The sequence below is a fragment of the Odocoileus virginianus genome, chromosome 21 (genome assembly GCF_023699985.2).
Source record: "Odocoileus virginianus isolate 20LAN1187 ecotype Illinois chromosome 21, Ovbor_1.2, whole genome shotgun sequence".
In the NCBI taxonomy this organism is placed as follows: domain Eukaryota; kingdom Metazoa; phylum Chordata; class Mammalia; order Artiodactyla; family Cervidae; genus Odocoileus; species Odocoileus virginianus.
The window spans coordinates 10,395,191-10,412,876 of NC_069694.1; the positions used below are offsets into that span (position 1 = coordinate 10,395,191).

General features: G+C 37.9%; 1 protein-coding gene across 3 annotated transcripts in view; it reads left to right on the forward strand.

The window, feature by feature from the left end:
- Positions 1-17,686, forward strand: part of ARAP2 (ArfGAP with RhoGAP domain, ankyrin repeat and PH domain 2) — a 184,137-nt gene that overhangs the window by 125,824 nt on the left and 40,627 nt on the right. For 2 of the 3 annotated variants that reach the window (XM_070452058.1, XM_070452060.1), the window contains exons 24-27: positions 83-151; positions 2,754-2,828; positions 6,889-7,006; positions 16,502-16,630. In XM_070452058.1, the coding sequence (XP_070308159.1) occupies positions 83-151; positions 2,754-2,828; positions 6,889-7,006; positions 16,502-16,630 (391 nt within the window). The remainder of the gene's footprint in view (positions 1-82; positions 152-2,753; positions 2,829-6,888; positions 7,007-16,501; positions 16,631-17,686) is intronic. The other variant, XM_070452059.1, reaches the window with a different exon arrangement.

A 17,686-nucleotide genomic window follows, 5' to 3' on the forward strand; every position in this document is an offset into this window, starting at 1 on the left:
AATTCCTGAAGAAAGTTATGTGAGGATGAGTACCATCACTCCTTGTATTTTATTAGAATGTCCCAAATTATATTTTAAACAGGTTAAAGAAGACCAAGTCAAACAAATGGACATAGAGAATAGCTTTATTACCAAGTGGAAAGACACTCAAGTGAGTAGTAATAGTTAGATCTCCAATTTTAAAAAATTAAAAAAAAAAAAACAACAAAACAAAACAAAAACTTTCATTGTAAGTAAACATTTGTTGTGTTTATTTTCAAACTCCTATTTGAAGCAAAGTAAAACTAATGGGGGGAGAAAACCTAGATAAAACAGTTGTGAAATTCTGTAGCATGACACATACAAAATGCCAAAGTATGCTAATGTAATGTTTTCAAAACATAGATGGAAAAGTCAGTTCTAATCTTATCACAATGTCCTTTTTGAAATCAGTTTTCATTTATGAAGCACTATTGAAAATACTAGTGGATTTCAAAGGAAGCATTTAAAGTCAAATACTAAAATAAACAGAAAATTCAGGCTCCCTAATGATTCTGTTATCTTTTGAAATTGTAAGTTATTTCTTACATGCTTTTGCTCTGCATGCTCTTGGATGATTGCACTAGTGGGACTGCTTCTGTACTTCCTAACATGTTAATTTATGTCTTAAGTTGACTTTTCTAGATCTTCCTTACTTTCCTTGGTTGCATCATATTGGATCTGTGTGTTCAGGTTGCACTACTGCCTTTCCAGGGTACCTGTCCTTGTTTGATGAATATTCACTGGACTTTTTTGAAGCTGGCTCTGTCTTCTAATAACTAGCAATTATAGTGGAGTCAGGGTACCAATGTAGATTAGACAAATGGGTCAAAGAAATTCTCTCTGTAGGTACACTCAGAGTATGAGGTGAATGCTTTCTTATTAGTCAACCCCCAAGTTCACTTCATTCCTGAAATACACATAACTAATTCAGAGAAATTGTCAGAGCTGTCATTCCATATGAGGGAGATGAGGAAAGGTTCATTCAAATGCGTGGATCCCCTAGTACCAGTGAAAGTGAAAGTGTTCGTCACTCAGTCATGTCTGACTCTTTGTGAACCCATGGACTGTATGTAGCCTGCCAGGCTCCACTGGCCATGGAATTCTCCAGGCAAGAATACTGAAGTGCTAGTCATTCCCTCCTCCAGGGATTCTTCCTGACCCAGGGATCGAACCCAGGTCTCCCACAACTGCAGGAGGAAGCCACCAGGAAGCCCACTACTGTGAGATTAATTGCATAAAAAAGTGTTTCCTCCATTTTGAACCAAAGTAATTAATGCAGCCTCCAGAGGACTTAGCAGTAACACTAAAAAGATGTGGCTCATTAGCAGTTGGTTCTCTTGGATTCTTGCTTTTTGGAGAGAGTTTCAGATATGAAACAAAGGATTGTGTGAGCCTAAGGGTAATCTTTGGCAGCACTGTCTATATTGTTATTGGATAAAGTATGAGTACCATTCTGCAGTTTTATCATTTGTATTCATACTACAATAAAGAAATGAGTCTTAAATACTTTCTAATTAAGTAGAAGTAAGTATTGCTAAAATAAGAAAAGAATTGTCTATAAAATAAAGCAATTTGGAAGAAAAGTAGAACAGTTTGGAAAAAATCTGTTGTTTTGCTGGAGTTTTTCTCCAGTCCATTCAAAACTTCTCTGAAGTAGTTTTCTGACAGACTCTAAGTCTTATCCCTGTTTGATTTTCTGAGCTATTCTTGTTTTTGGCTACACTCTATGAATTCTTTGTGTTTGCTTTTTTAATTTTTAAAATGTGTCCTTCCCGGAGAGTTGTTTATACAAACACAGGGAAAAGTAAAAATGTCAACTGTATCTTTTCTTCCATAGCATTTTTATGTAGCTCTAAACATAAGGAAGAAAAATCAGAAATAAGCTTTTCTAAGCCTGTAGTGTCAGAATTTCTAACTATGAACAGCTCTTCAAAGTACATTTTTAATGTTTGCCCCATAAATTTACTCAGCAGGTTTTATTCTGAGGCAAATTTAACTTTGAAATGATCATTTCTCCATTATGATCTTTTTCTAAAAATGAGTGATGGATGTGGCTTCTAAGTGATTACATAACTTAAGGGAATTTCTGAAAAAAGCAACTCAGAATATTTTTCATAGATTTGTTTGGTTCTTTGTTAATCTTCTTCACATTATTCTGTCAATCTACATAGTGACATCTTATGCTTTGTATTCCCTGCTTTCTGTTTTCTTCACATAGTGTGTCTTCTTAGGTATAATAGTGACCCAAATAACTTAGCACTTGATGTTTGGCTAAAGGTAATTAAAATAGAAACTTTATTATCTTCTTATATTCTGTCACTTCACTTTTAATTTTTGTTGCTAAATATACATTTTCTATTTGTAGTTTTAATACAGCTCTGACCTAATTTATCTTCAGATTTCAATTTTTGGCCTTCCCATCTCAGTTTCTCCTGTAGCCAGATGCATTACTTCAATAAGAATGTTAAGGGTATATGAGGACACTATCCTTTTGAGTAAAAGATAAGAAAAATGGTATGTGATTGTGTTTGCTGATTATACATGTGTGTAGATTCCACATCCTTAACTATATCCAGAAAACAAGTATTATTATGTTGTTAACAGGGAGATTGATCCCATTTCATTATTATAAAATTTTTAGAAATATGACTAGGACTTTTGAACCATCTTACGTATTGTGTGTGTTCTTGCAGCATACTTACATTTGCTGTCTTTGCATCTGCCCTTTTTAGGTTTCCCAGGCTGGAGATTTGTTAATTGAAGTATATGTAGAAAGAAAGGAGCCTGACTGCAGTATTATAATTCGGGTGAGTCCCAAATATGGAATGCAAAGAATACTGTTGAAAATCATAAATGTTAGCATTAGTCTGCATATCTTGAATTTTCCATTGTTTTTTTTCTATCTTATTTTATATGTCCAATTCAAATCATGACAAGTTTGACTGTTCCTGCCAATATCCTCTGGGAATCCCATGTTTTAGTCATTTGGAGACCACCCTATGTTCTTTTGGTTGTGGTTAGGATGTTCTATCGGAGAAGGCAATGGCACCCCACTCCAGTACTCTTGCCTGGAAAATCCCATGGATGGAGGAGCCTGGTAGGCTGTGGTCCACGGGGTCGCTAAGAGTCGGACATGACTGAGCGACTTCACTTTCACTTTTCACTTTCATGCATTGGAGAAGGAAATGGCAACCCACTCCAGTGTTCTTGCCTGGAGAGTCCCAGGGATGGGGGAGCCTGGTGGGCTGCCGTCTGTGGGGTCACACAAAGTCGGACACGACTGAAGCGACTCAGCAACAGCAGCAGCAGGATGTTCTATAGAACAGCCTGAGCTCTAACATCTGCTACTCATCGCCGTACCTTCCTGACATGAGGCAACCGATATACTCCCATCTGAGTCTCTATCTTCTTACCTTTCTAATGAGGGAAAATTACAGTATTTATGTAATAGCATTAATTTGAGGACTTGGTAAGATCCTGCCGGTAAAACACTTAGCAGATATCATGGTACATAGTTAAGTTCAGTCGCTAAGTCGTGTCCAACTCTTTGCGACCCTATGGACTGCAGCACACGAGGCCTCCCTGTCCCTCAACAACTCCTGGAGTTCACTCAGATTCATGTCCATTGAGTCACCGATGCCATCCAACCATCTTGTCCTCTGTCATCCCCTTCTTCTCCTACCTTCAATCTTTCCCAGCATCAGGGTCTTTTCAGATGAGTCAGTTCTTGGCATGAGGTGGCCAAAGTACTGGAGTTTCAGCTTCAGCATCAGCCCTTCCATCGAATATTCAGGACTGATTTCCTTTAGGATGGACTGGTTGGATCTCCTTGCAGTCCAAGGGACTCTCAAGAGTCTTCTCCAACACCACAGTACAAAAGCATCAATTCTTTGGCGCTCAACTTTCTTTATAGTCCAACTCTGACATCCATACATGACTACTGGAAAAACCATGGCCACATGGTACATAAGTGCTTAATAAATAACAACTAGTATAAACCCCACCCCTGTATCCTAGACTTAGTTGTTGTTTTGTCACTAAGTTGTGTCCTACTCTTTGCAACCCCATGGCCTATACCCACCAGCCTCCTTTGTCCATGAGATTCTCCTGCCAAGAATACTGGAGTGGGTAGCCATTCCCTTCTCCAGGGAATCTTCCCAACCCAGAGATTGAACCTGCATCTCCTGCATTGGCAGGTGGATTCTTTACTGCTGAGCCACCAGGAAAGCCGATCCTAGACTTTAGCTTCCAATATTTCAGTGTACTGGAATATGAAATAACTCTTCTCTTCCTTGGTAACGTTAGTTAACTATTTGTTTTGAATTTAAAAGATCTTTCCCATGTTACCATAGTCTGTACTTAGTCATCCTTAAGAGAGTAAGACTCCTTTCTTTGTGCATAGGATAGACATGCTGCCATCTAACAGTAGGAATTCAGCTTTAGCTTCTTGGCTTTTTTAAAGTGCAAGATAAAACAGAGTCTTAACATTAAATATTTCTGGAATTTAGTTATGTCAAAGATACTGTAATATTTTATATATGTTTAATGATTACATACGGGGATATTCTCAGTTGGCACAGTGGTAAAGAATCCACCTGCAGTGCAGAAGACACAGGTTCGATACCTGGGTCAGGAAGATCCCCTAGAGGAGGAAATGACAGTCCATTCCAGGATGCTTGCCTGGACAATCCCAGGGACAGAAGAGCCTGGCGGTTATAGCCCATGGGGTTGCAAAGGGCTGGACAAACTGAGCGGCTCAGTGCGCACACGCACAGATGATTACATGTGATTCTTTGACACTGGTTACTCAGCTGTGGAACTGACATGAGCTGCCTTGCGCTCCATGGCCACATCTGTTTGTTATGCTGAACATGTGATGTTGATCACAGGGCACATGAGGAAGTAGTAGAGATATCTCGGCATAAGTCTATTACTTATGCTGAAACGGATAGTCAAAGCACATGACTTAACTCCACTTACCCATAAACTCTTCACTAGTTCATTTTAATTTTATCTAATAGAGCCATAACAAGTTATTAAAATTGAGCAAAATTCTTATTTTAAGTATACTCACATAATAGAGTGTCTAGTTTCACCTACAAAAACTCTAAATTCTCTTGAAAAACATAGCAAGAACTATACAAAAATAAACATCCGGTTAGTGCTTAAGACTTTGCACAGCTCTTATATTTATTTCAGCCAATCATTACCTCAACCCAAAGAGGTAGGTGAAGCAGATGATGTCTCATGTTCATATGGGTAGAAATGGGAATTAATAACACTAAGGCCTGGATGCAAACATTAGTCATGATATTCCAAGTCTGATGTTCATTTATATCGGTTTGTGTATCACTTAGAGTAATTAATTCCAAAGTGTGCTTTGTAGAGTTCTAGGTGTTCTGAAGAGGGGCCTTGGGTATCACCTGGAACAAAGAAATGAGTTCCAATTTTCCATTCCTGTGTCACCCTGAGGACTTCCCTGCTGACTATTTCACTAGTTTGGTCTCTCAGTAATTTATTATTTTAAGGAAGGGCTATACATCTTAAAAAATTGTAAAGCCATTCTGATGAGCGACATCACTGAAATCATTCATCTACTAAGGTTTCTACTTAAAATTCTCTGCTTTTGCCATATGCTAATTTTTTTTTCTTTTAAGGTTGTACTACATTGAGCTTTTCTAAACAGCATATAATGGACTTCACTGCATCATTAATATATTCCAAGTCAGTGTTAGTCGCTCAGTCATGTCCCAACTCTTTGCGACTCCAGCCCACTAGGCTCTCTCCAGTCAAGAATACTGGACTGGGTAGCCCTTCCCTTCTCCAGCGGATCTTCCTGACCCAGGAATTGAACCCAGGTCTCTCGCTTTTCAGGCAGATTCTTTACCATCTGAGCCACCAGGGAAGCCTAATATATTCCAAAGGTATCACTAAATTCCACGAACTCCAAAAGACTATATGAGTTACCTCTAATGAAAGATGTTTTATGTTATTTATATATGTGCAATATGCTTATGATCAATAAAGGACAGGAGAAATGTAAATGAGCACATTTTCTAAGAAAATTTTAATAGGTGCATACTTGTACTGAAAATGTGGAAATGGGGCTGCAGCTGCAGTGTTCTAGTGCTTAAATCGTGTTCTATTTGTTTAGCATGGTAACTAAATTGTAATTGGAGAAAGCCAACTTGCTTGTGGCCAGCATGCCTGTAAGACTGGTAAAAACGAAAACAGGAAGAAAACAAATGAAAAATCCCCAAAGTCCCTGAAGAAGGTGGTGTGCTTACGCAGTGGCCCGGGGTTCTGAGACTTTCAGAGAGCCGGCCCCCAGGCTGACGCAGAAGACTCTGCCCTTGGCCTGAAAGCAGACTTTGGCGTCCCAGCATCTGTCACTTGGCATGGCGGGTCACACCACTAAACCTGAGGCTTTTGGCATGGTAGACAGCAGTCAACTGTGTATATATAATTTAGAGCCCAAACTGAATAACTGAGCCATTCTGAACTCCTGGTTATAGAAATGAGTGAAAAGATTTCTGCCTACAAGGCCATAGGATCCAATATCTGTGGAAGGTCTTTCCAAGTATGAATCGGTATATTCTTCCCTTTTTATTTAATTATTCACTGAGTTAAAAAAAAAAAGTCTTCCCGGTTATATGGGCACTTTTTACACATACATGAAAATGCATTACATTATGGAGAAGATCTGAATATGCTGTTTCCCCTGGGTGCTTAGAGAAACTAGTTCAATGTACTAAGGGGACACTTGTAGAATCTTTAGGTGGTAGAGGTGGGCAGGTGTCATCGCCCTAGCGTAAGGCCACTGCTGTGTTGGACGTATGTTCTGAAGAAATTGTGCTTCTCCTGCAGATATCTCCTGTGATGGAAGCAGAAGAGTTAACTAATGACATATTAGCAATAAAAAATATAATTCCTACAAAAGATGATATCTGGGCCACATTTGAAGTCATAGAAAATGAAGAGCTTGGTAAGTGGTTCTCATGCTAGGAATTTTTAAATTCCTTAGAGTGTGAAGAAATGATATTTTTGTGAAAAATCATTACCAACATTTTATGTTTTTCTAAAGTTTCACATCCTATTATGACTCCCCTTCTACTTCGGCGCATGCATTGATATATGTTCGTGCTACTTGAGGTTGCCCTCCTATGATTTCATTATTAAAATAATTAGATTGTTTTATTGACTGTAAGTTTATAGTGTAAAACATTAGTCGTGTATGTTGCTGCCTCAGGAAATAAGGCCTCATTTTTAAGAACAGGCAGTGTGATTTGTAACAATATTCTAAATGTCACCACCACCATCTAGCTTATTCCACCTTATTCCTGTATGCTACTTATTTAACAAGGATACCGATTTAAAAGATTATTATTTTAAAAGTTAATTTTGTTTTAAGCCTAGCAGAAGGTTCCTTTTTAGTTTTTTTCTTTTTCATCTATCTTTAGTGGAGTGGATCAGATATTTTGTCATTTTTTTTAATCTCAGGTACAGAAGAATAAAGAGAGCTTTTAGAATTCGTTGACCACCCCAAGAATAATAAGCCTAACATTCTTATGACACCATTTGGTTTTAAAGACCTCTAGGGGAAAAAAAAAAAAAAGATGCAGAATGTCTTTGTATCTTGACCATCTGTCTAGTTGATACCTGCTCAGGTCTGGGGACTCTTTCAAGTATAGATGTCAAACTGCCAAAAGTAGAATCTTGCCACCTGCATGCTCAATACAAAAATTAAAATTGAACATTAAAAATACCTCACTGTGTATTATTAAGAGTCTTAGAACCAGTGTTAGAATGAAATGGGATTATCAAATACTTTGTCTTTCCTTGTTCCACCTTGATGTTTTTATTCCTTTATTCTTTTTATTGTGCATTATTCTTTAAAAATGTAATTTGTTTTAAAACACTACTTTCCAGTATTCATCGCCAGGATTCAGTGACACTGGTCCTTTGGCGTCAGATCACACTGTCTCCCCCACAGTCAGACTCAGCCTGGCCTCTCATAGAAGGCGTTTTGCCCAATGATTCCAGTAACGCTCTGCCTGCCAAGTCCAGTGGATTTGCTTCTGGCTTTACTTTGCTTCTTCTCACTGTAGCATTGGTTGCTAATGACCATTCCCTTTTACTTGGAACACGTTCACTCTGTTTTCATTGCTGCTTTGATTCTCTTCCTAGGGCTGGAATTGTTTTATCTCATTTGTCAATTCTTCTTCCTCTGTCTGTCCCCAAATAGTGAGTTTCTGCTGCTGCGCTGATCTTTTTTTTACCGTCTTTTCTCCTTTTGCTTTCTTTAGAAGACAATCACTAAAGAAGACAATCACTTCTATACCTTGTGCTTGACTAACATGCAAGAAGGTGCTGCGCAAGTGCACCTTTATTCCTGCCCCTCTGGCCCCTGGTTTATCTCCTTTTAAACCCAGACTAAGGTTCCATCGCATTTGTCTTGTTCTTGTTTGTTTTCTGTGGTGCCTATCACATGGATTTATTTTTGTCTTTCTTGATGAGAGATCTTTAGAGGGAACAAGGGACTCTGTTTCTATCTCTAGTACAGTTTTTATCTCTGACAACAGTGCCTAATAACAGTTGCTATACAATTAAAATCTTTTGCGTAAGTGAAGCACAATTTTGTATTACTGTATAGTTCAGTAGTGGTAAAGTCTTGACTTTGATTATTTAATTTTAAGGAGAAGTGGGTAGGTTACCAGCTTCATTTGTGAGTAAAAGATAACTGTCAGCATTACTGCCTAAATTATCTTTGTAAATCACAAATAGGTTCATATTGTTGTAAAATCATTTAAAACCCTTTCATTATTGGGAAAAGACAGTCTCACCAATAAGTTTTACTGGAAAAACTGGACAGTTGCATGTAAAAGAATAAAATTAAAACATTTTCTTACACTGTATACAAAAATTAATTTAAAATGGTTTCAAGACTTAAATGTAAGACCTGAAACCTTAACACTCCTAGAAGAGAATGTAGGCAGAACACTCTTTGACATAAATTGTAGCAATATGTTTTGGGTCTGTCTTCTAAGGCAAAAGTAATAAAAGAAAAAATAAATAGCACTGAAGAATTGATGCTTTTGAACTGTGGTGTTAGAGAAGACTCTTGAGAGTCCCTTGGACTGCAAGGAGATCCAACCAGTCCATCCTAAAGGAGATCAGTCCTGGGTGTTCATTGGAAGGACTGATGTTGAAGCTGAAACTCCAATACTTTGGCCACCTGATGTGAAGAGCTGACTCATTGGAAAAGACCCTGATGCTGGGAAAGATTGAGGGCAGGAGGAGAAAGGGACTACAGAGGATGAGATGGTTAGATGGCATCACCATCTCAATGGATATGAGTTTGGGTGGACTCCGGAGTTGGTGATGGACAGAGAGGCCTGGCGTGCTGCAGTCCATGGGGTCGCAAAAAGTCAGAAATGCCTGAGCAACTGAACTGAATTAAACTTCATAGCTTGTATACAGTGAAGAAAACCATCAACAAAATGAAAAGACAGTCTACAGAATGGGAGAAAGTATTTGCAAATCATACATCTGTTAAGAGGTTAATAGTCAAAATATCTAAAGAACCCCTACAAATCAATAACAAAAAAAAAAAATCCACAAACAGCTCAATTAAAAATGGGCAGAGGATCTTAATAGACATTTTTCCAAAGGAGACCTGCAGATGGCCAACCAGTGCATGCAAAGATGCTCAGCATCACCGATCATCAGGGCAATGTGTTGCTAAATTGAAACCATGATGATCTATCATCTCACAGTTGTCAAAGTGGCTGTCATCAAAAAGTCTATAAATAGCAAATGTTGGTGAGGATGTGGAGAAAAAAGAACTCTAGTATACTGTTGATTATGTAAATTGGTGCAGCCACTATGGAAAACAGTGTGGAGGTTCCTCAGAAAAACTAAGAATAGAATTACTGTCTGATCTAGCAGTTCCACTCATGGGTACATTATCTGGGAAAGACAAAAAAATGTGATTTGAAAAGATACATGCTACCCAATGTTGATAGTGGCATTATTTACAGATATGCTTGCAGACGAGGAACTGCTGGGAGATCTTAAAGGCCTCCTTAGCTCTTAGACAGCGGATGGTCTCCTCTATGCTTCTGTTGCTGTTGATTTTTTAGGAAGTCAACAGCAGAACAGTGAATCATGGATTTGGGGTAGGCATCCTCGCCCAACCCCTTAATTCTCTCAAGGGTTGAGTTAAAGGATATCCCCATGTCTCAGTTCTGGAGGTCTATGCCTTTGGGCATTTGTCCTCCAAAATGAGAGGAATAAGCCAAATAGGTGAGGATAGGAAGGAAATATATATATAGCTGGTACAGAGATTGCACTATATCTGGAAACACTCTTTTTAAATTTCTTCTGGGAAAATGAAGGGATGCTTATCCTGAAAATGACTAATTATCAACTTGCATGTGCCAATTAGTATATCACAAATGGTAACATTGGAGTCAGGTGTTGTTTTTGGTTTTTTTTTTTTTGGTTCCTTCTCACTAGTTAAAGAAAAGTTGATGAAAATATAAAAAGACTAGGAGGCTTCAAGCTGTTTTGACTAGCAAATGTCCAGATATATAATCAAAGGAACACCCCATGTACATCAAGAAAGAGTACATCTGATGGAGTTAGGAATTCAGATTTGGCATGGTCTTAATGTTTGGTCAACCATTCAAGTTGAAATTGCCAGAAGAGAAAACTAAGATTATTTTTACTGCTTTTAGAGGAACACAGCTAAGAAAGCAACAAAGGGACCTGTGATTATGTTGACTTACTGGAGCAGATGGGACTTGTGGAGCCACCTGACCTTCTGAAATGTTAAGAGCTTTATTTCTAGTAACATGCAGGGAAGATAAAGTGAAATATAAGAAGAAGATAAAAGTGAAGGCATTGGTAGTCCATAAGATTGTGGTTGATAGGAAGAATGTCAGCAGGGAATTGGTGCTTTTTCTAATGTAAATATAAACCCTCCAAATAACCAAAGCAACCAAAAATAAATACATAAGTAAATGAATAAATAAGCAAGTGAACCAGAAGTGCTGATTTTATTTTCACTGTCTGTAAACTTTAAAACAATAGTTCTCTACCTAGTCATTTCCAATGCCTCCTTTGTGTAATAGATTTTTTTTTTTTGTTCCCTTTACTATCTTGAGAGACTCTACTTGAGTGGGTAGCATTCCCTTCTCCAGGGGCTATTCCTGACCCAGGGATCAAAACCAGGTCTCCTGCATTGCAGGCAGAATTTTTTTACCATGTGAGCCCCCAGGGAAGCCCATGTAAGTGCTCTGGCCTTCCTATATGATTGAATATAATGAAAACAGATTCTTAAGTTTATCATTGGAATTATCATAGGTGGGATAGCTACAAATTCAGACTGATATAAGCATGTCAGTTTGTGACTCATGTATCATTAGCGGAACTGCCATCACTGGTGAAATGGTATCTCAGTTTGTTTAGCCTGCTATAACAGAATTGGGATCGTCCCTGGTGGTTCAGATGGTAAGGTATCTGCCTACAATGTGGGTAGGCCCGGGTTTAATCCCTGGGTCGGGAAGATCCCCTGGGAGAAGGAAATGGCAACCCACTCCAGTACTCTTGCCTGGGAAATCCCATGGGTGGAAGAGACTGGCAGGCTACAGTCCATGGGGTTGCAAAGAGTCGGACATGACTAAGAGACTTCACTTCACTTCACTTCATAACAGAATTACACAGGAGACATTTATTTCTTACATTTCTGGAGGCTAGGAAGTCCAAGACCAAAGTGCCAGCAGACTTGTTGCTTGGTGAGGACCTGCTTCTTGGATGAAAGATGGCCATCTTTTCACTGCATCGTCGCATGATGAAATGGAACTTTAAGGGATTCCTTTTATATAAGAGCATCAAGCCCATTGGGGCTTCCCTGGTGTCTCAGCAATAAAGAATCTGCCTGCCAGTGCAGGAGACACAAGTTCAATCCCTGGTTGGGAAGATCCCCTGGAGAAGAAAATGGCAACACATTCCAGTACTCTTGCCTGGGAAATCCCATGGACAAAGGAGCCTGGTGGGCTACAGTCCATGGGGTCACAAAGAGTCAGACACAACTTAGCAACTAAACAACAAACCCATTTAGGGGGGACTCTGCCCTCATGATTTAATCACCTCCCAAAGGCCCCTCCATCAGTAGAGGAGTGTCACAGTGGGAATGATTTCAGCCTGTGAATTGGGGGAGTGGGGAAACATCCAAGGCACAGCAGGTGAACAACTCTCAGCAAAATTCTGACAAAGCACGATTATCATTTTTTGTTTTTTCGCTTTTGTAGTAGTCAAGATTCATGGAAAAAATACATCATGTTAAATCCATATAAAATATTGAGAATTTATATTAAGGCTAGTTAGATTCTAAGCTATCAGTTGATAAGTAGGATTTCCTTTGAAATGAGTGTCTGAGACATTGGAAACGTGTACTAGACAGAAAACAAGTCTTTCTCTGTCTCATCCTTTGAAAGATGCCAAGCATTCTTACCCACCGCCACCAGTGGGTCCTCACGGCGGCCATCAGGAGAAGCTGAAACCCGCCTTAGGAGAGGGTATCATTTTTTACCATACTTCCAGTATTTTAATGCTTCACTTTAAGAATGAACCGGTACCCTACCAATGTAGCACTCTATCCCTTATTTCCTTCACATGCTGAAAAAAGTTAACTGCTCATGGGGCCTCATTTAAGTGGGCTTCCTCATCAAGAGGCTTAAGTTGGTGAAGTAGCTACTTTCTACACAGCAGCATCGTAACAAAATATTCTCCTCCTTCTCATATCTACCGTGAGATGGAAGATCAGTTCATTTTTATTCAGAGTCTTTCTGGTCCTTCTCTTGATTGACAGGGTGCTGTCATCCTCTGAGAGACTTGCATGGCTCTAGATTTGACACTAAAATTTTAATTATTAAGGAAATCATAATTGTCTCTGGAAATCCTATGTCATTACTGCCAGAAATTTAAGGATAACACCAATTGTTTCAGGTGGAAATGCATCGTTCTCTGTTTAACAAGGGAGGCCAGGTTTAATTCTATGGACAAGATTTTAAAATATTGAGAACATGACTTACCTAGCTAAAGAACCACCTCCACACCCTGTTCTTAAATAATTATGCTTAATTTTCAGCAAAAAAATTAATGCTCCAGATAGTGTGAGTGCATGCTAAGTCATTACAGCCATGTCCCTCTCTTCATGACCCTGTAGACTGTAGCCCACCAGGTTCCTCTCTCCATGTGATTCTCCAGCCAAGAATACTGAAGTGCATTGCCATTCCCTCCTCCAGGGATAAATAGTGTACAAATCATGTTTTGTTTTGTTTTTTTCCCTAGTAATACCCTAATGCCAGCTGACTTATGTAATTTATCATGACAGATGGTTGTAAATGTAACTATTAACAAAAACTTGTTTACTTGTAGGAATTTATATTCCAACAACATTTGATGACTCATTCCATTTTCCCTCTTACCCCTTTTATAATTGTGTCATTTGACAGTCTAATAAGTATTTATCTTTTCATCCTATTTTTCAGCTCAGTTTTTATGCAGGAACTTGGATCTTAAGGATTTTCGTTCTCTTGAATTATTTAATATTGATGTGAAAAACATACTTGGCTAATTTTTGTAAATCTATATTTGCCTCTCTCTCTGCTGTGATATATTTCAGTGTAACTAAGAGTACATTTGAGATATCACTATTCTATCTACTGGTAATAGTGACACTCTTTAATACAAATGTTCTAATATTTGGAAGTCTCATTACAAATTCTTATAATAAAGGAGAGTAAGCTTTTATTTCAATCCAGGTAATTTTGCAGTTAAGAATAGCATTCCTACCTCCAAGCCAACTACAGTATGATGAATTTCCTGGCATAAAGGATGTCAAAACTATCTTATTTCCTTACTATCTTCTCACTAAGGATAGGAAAGTGAAGGACAAAGTGTGAATTGACATTGTTTTTCACTTTGCCTATATTACCTTTTGTCCTCAGAAATATCTTGGTGAGTTGATATTTTTTCCCCAAAATTACATATGTGAAAATCATCATGGGGAGGTTTACATATCTGTACAAAGTAAAACCAAGTGTAATAGTTATGATTTGGAGCTTGGGGCTGTTAAAGTCAGATAGATTTGAGAATCAAATCTCCGTTCCTCACTTGAATCAGCTGTTTGATTTTAGGCAAGTAGATGAACCTCTCTGATTCTTGGGTTCTTTTACATGTATATAAATAATGATAATTTGTAATGAAGTGTGTTGTAAGAGTTGAAAACAGCAGCTGATGTGAGGTAGCCAGTATATATTATGTTGATACATAGTTATTCTAGAAATGGCAACTGTTAACAGGATAAGTAGTGTCCCAGATTTTTGCCAAACCTTTTATAAATTTATTTTAAAAAACAGGATTAATGTAGCACAAAAGATTTTGCCTGATTTTAAAGAAGTATATATGTCTGCTGATCCATTTACAATTATTTACTGTTAATTTCTGGATTACCATAGAAATTTGTAAGGTATTTTATCCCCCAAGTATTTATTATTGAACATCTATTATGTACTCAGCACTCTGCTTTGTGAAAGGGATATATTTATAAATAAGAAATAGGTTTGTCTCCAAGATGTAAGACTTAGTTGCCCTGGTTTTTTTTGTTGTTGTTGTTTGCAATCACCATCACAATGCCTAGGCTTGCAAGATGCACAGAATGTAGAACTGCATTTCATTGTACTGAAGAGGAAGCAAAAAATCTAGTTATTTAAACTGGAAGGAAAAAAAACAAGTTCCAGAATGCTGTGCTAATAAAAGGGAGACCAGTACTAAAGAGAATGTGATACAATTGGTCTTTTTTATTACTTGTGACTTATATATATAGCATGGGTAATATACAAATGTGATGCTGTTGACATAGACTTTGTTGTTTGTTATTGGCATCACTACTTTAACCAAAAACAAAAACCCTAGTAGGAGGTTATGAAAGAGTCGAGTTGACTTATAAAGGCTGTGGTACCAGGAAACTTACATCAACATCTTCACATTAGAGCTTACGTTCTTGCTATTTCAATTATGCTATTTTCAGTACACTATGAAAAGACTTGATTTTTTTCTCCCCCAGCATATGCTTCTGTTACAAGATCTTATTAAGTGATTGGCATATTTTGACTAGGCTTCCCAGGTGGCACTAGTGGGAAAGAAGCCACCTCACAATGCAGGAGACTCGGGTTCAATCCCTAGGTTGGGAGCAGGAAATGACAACTCACTCCGGTTGGGAGCAGGAAATGACAACTCACTCCAGTATTCTTGCCTGGAAAATCCCATGGACAAAGGATCCTGGCTGGCTACAGTTCATGGGGTTGCAAAGAGTCAGACATAACTGAGCACGCATGTACGCACACATGCATATTTTGATCAGCAAAAAACTTTCCTATGAAATTTTTATTGTAATTCTAAAAACCTGTGGGGTTTTTTGGTTAGTTAACTCTATGCTAAGAACTTGTGATATATTTAAAAGTATGGCTGCAAAAAACAGAGTATATATGGATGAGTATTTATCAAGGAGAAATTGTGAAGATGTGATCAACTTTTTGCTTGTTATCCTATTATATGAACTGTTAATGGATAATATTGCTGCATAATGTTTCTGATTGATATTTCCACTAATAAACAGAGATTACTCAGTACTGTTTGCTAAAGGTATCTTCTGTTCTTTTTGAAATTATACTTTATAATTTCATATAAGTTGATTATCAGCTATAAGTTGTTCACTAGTGTTGATCAGAAATTATGCTAGTCCTGTTGGGATAAACAAAGGATTTATACGTAGTACTGGACCAATTACTAGTACTTTCACAATTATTTAATTGCATATGCAAACAGGCATTTTTGCATAAGCAAACCAGACTGTTGTTCAAATTAAAAAGTAGAGTAATTCACTAACTGAGATTTTTATCTAAAGAATGCTATGCTCTGCTGTGCCTAGTCGCTCAGTCGTGACTGACTCTTTGCGACCCCATGGACTGTATGTAGCCCACCAGGCTCCTCTGTCCATGGGAATTCTCCAGGCAAGAATACTTGAGTGGGTTGCCATGCCTTCCTCCAGGGGATCTTCCCAACCAGGGATCGAACCCAGGTCTCCCACATTGCAGGCGGATTCTTTACCAGTTGAGCTAACAGGGAAGCCCCATCTAAAGAATAACACCCCTGAATTTTTTTAAATGTAGGTTAATAACAAACAGATGTCTCTGCACAGATTTATTTATACAGTGAATTTTATTACATGATTAGTGCTGTTCCAGGTCTTAGGGTATCCTGTATGTAGTCCTAGCACTATTCTTGTGTACTATAAGATACAGTCATGCTTCGTGTAATGCACAGAGCTTTTTAAAAGGATGTTTTAAATTTTATAATCAAAAAAAGGTAACATTTTTTTTGGTAATTTGATTTTTTTTTTTTTTTTTTGCAGAACGTCCTCTTCACTACACAGAAAATGTGTTGGAACAGGTGCTTGGATGGAGTTCATTAGCTGAGCCTGGCTCTGCTTATCTTGTGGTGAAGAGATTCTTAACCGTGGACACGATTAGACACTACAGCGGTAGGTGCTGCTATTTCACACATCCAACTGTGATTGAAAAGTCAGGTGGTTAAAGGACAGTTATTATGGCACAAGTGTTACTTGAAAATGTAAAAGATGGGTAGCTAAATGCAGAATCTACTAACATGTTATTGCAGAATAGAAAGAATATATAGACCAAGTGCCACGATCAGATTTTCCCGGTGGGTAGCACCATGATATTAGTTGGTTAATTCGATAGTATCACATTAAACATTCTGCAGGAATGATTCTTCTTTTTAAGTTTTTGTTTGTTTGCTTTATAGTCATGCTTGGGTGTTTTCCTAATTTTTGGATAGATGGGAATCATCCTGAGTTATGTTTACATTTGAAAGTTCTCTGGGCACTCAAGAAGTGCAAGCTCTGAGATTCTGTGCTTGTTAAAATTCTCACCTATTTTGCCATAATATTGGAAAAAAATATAAAAAAATACTTTTAATAATGGTATTTGCCATCCAACTGGGAGAAGACATGTACACATGTAAGGTTAAGTCAGAAGTTAGCTAACATGGGGGAACGATGTTTGACATATCAGAAAACTTTCATTTTGAAACTTTGTTATGTTGACATTAGCTGACAGATTAGAAAGAGATTTCCTGGCACACAGTCTATAAACCAGCTCCGAAAGCAGAGGATTCAAATTTTATTAGATGAAATTTACCACAGCTTTTCTAATTCATATTCATAATAACCATTACTATTTATTAATCATGTATTTTATTAACTGAGCTCCTTACATACCAAAACTCATTTAGAACTTTTTTTTTAACCTCACCATGAGTTATATTATCATTTGAATTTTACAAATGAGGAAAGAGCTCAAAGAAATTAAGTAACTTGCCTCCAGTTCACATATTTATTAAATCCAGTAAGTCTCCTACATATGAATGTGCAAGATGCGAACTTTCAAAGATATGAACGTGCCTTTGCATGTCCAATCACATAAGTTAGTTCCTGTGTCTGGCATACACTGTCCCATGCATACAGCCTCTGCCATTGGCTTTGCTCGTGTGTGCTTTACTGTGTAGAGTAAGCAGT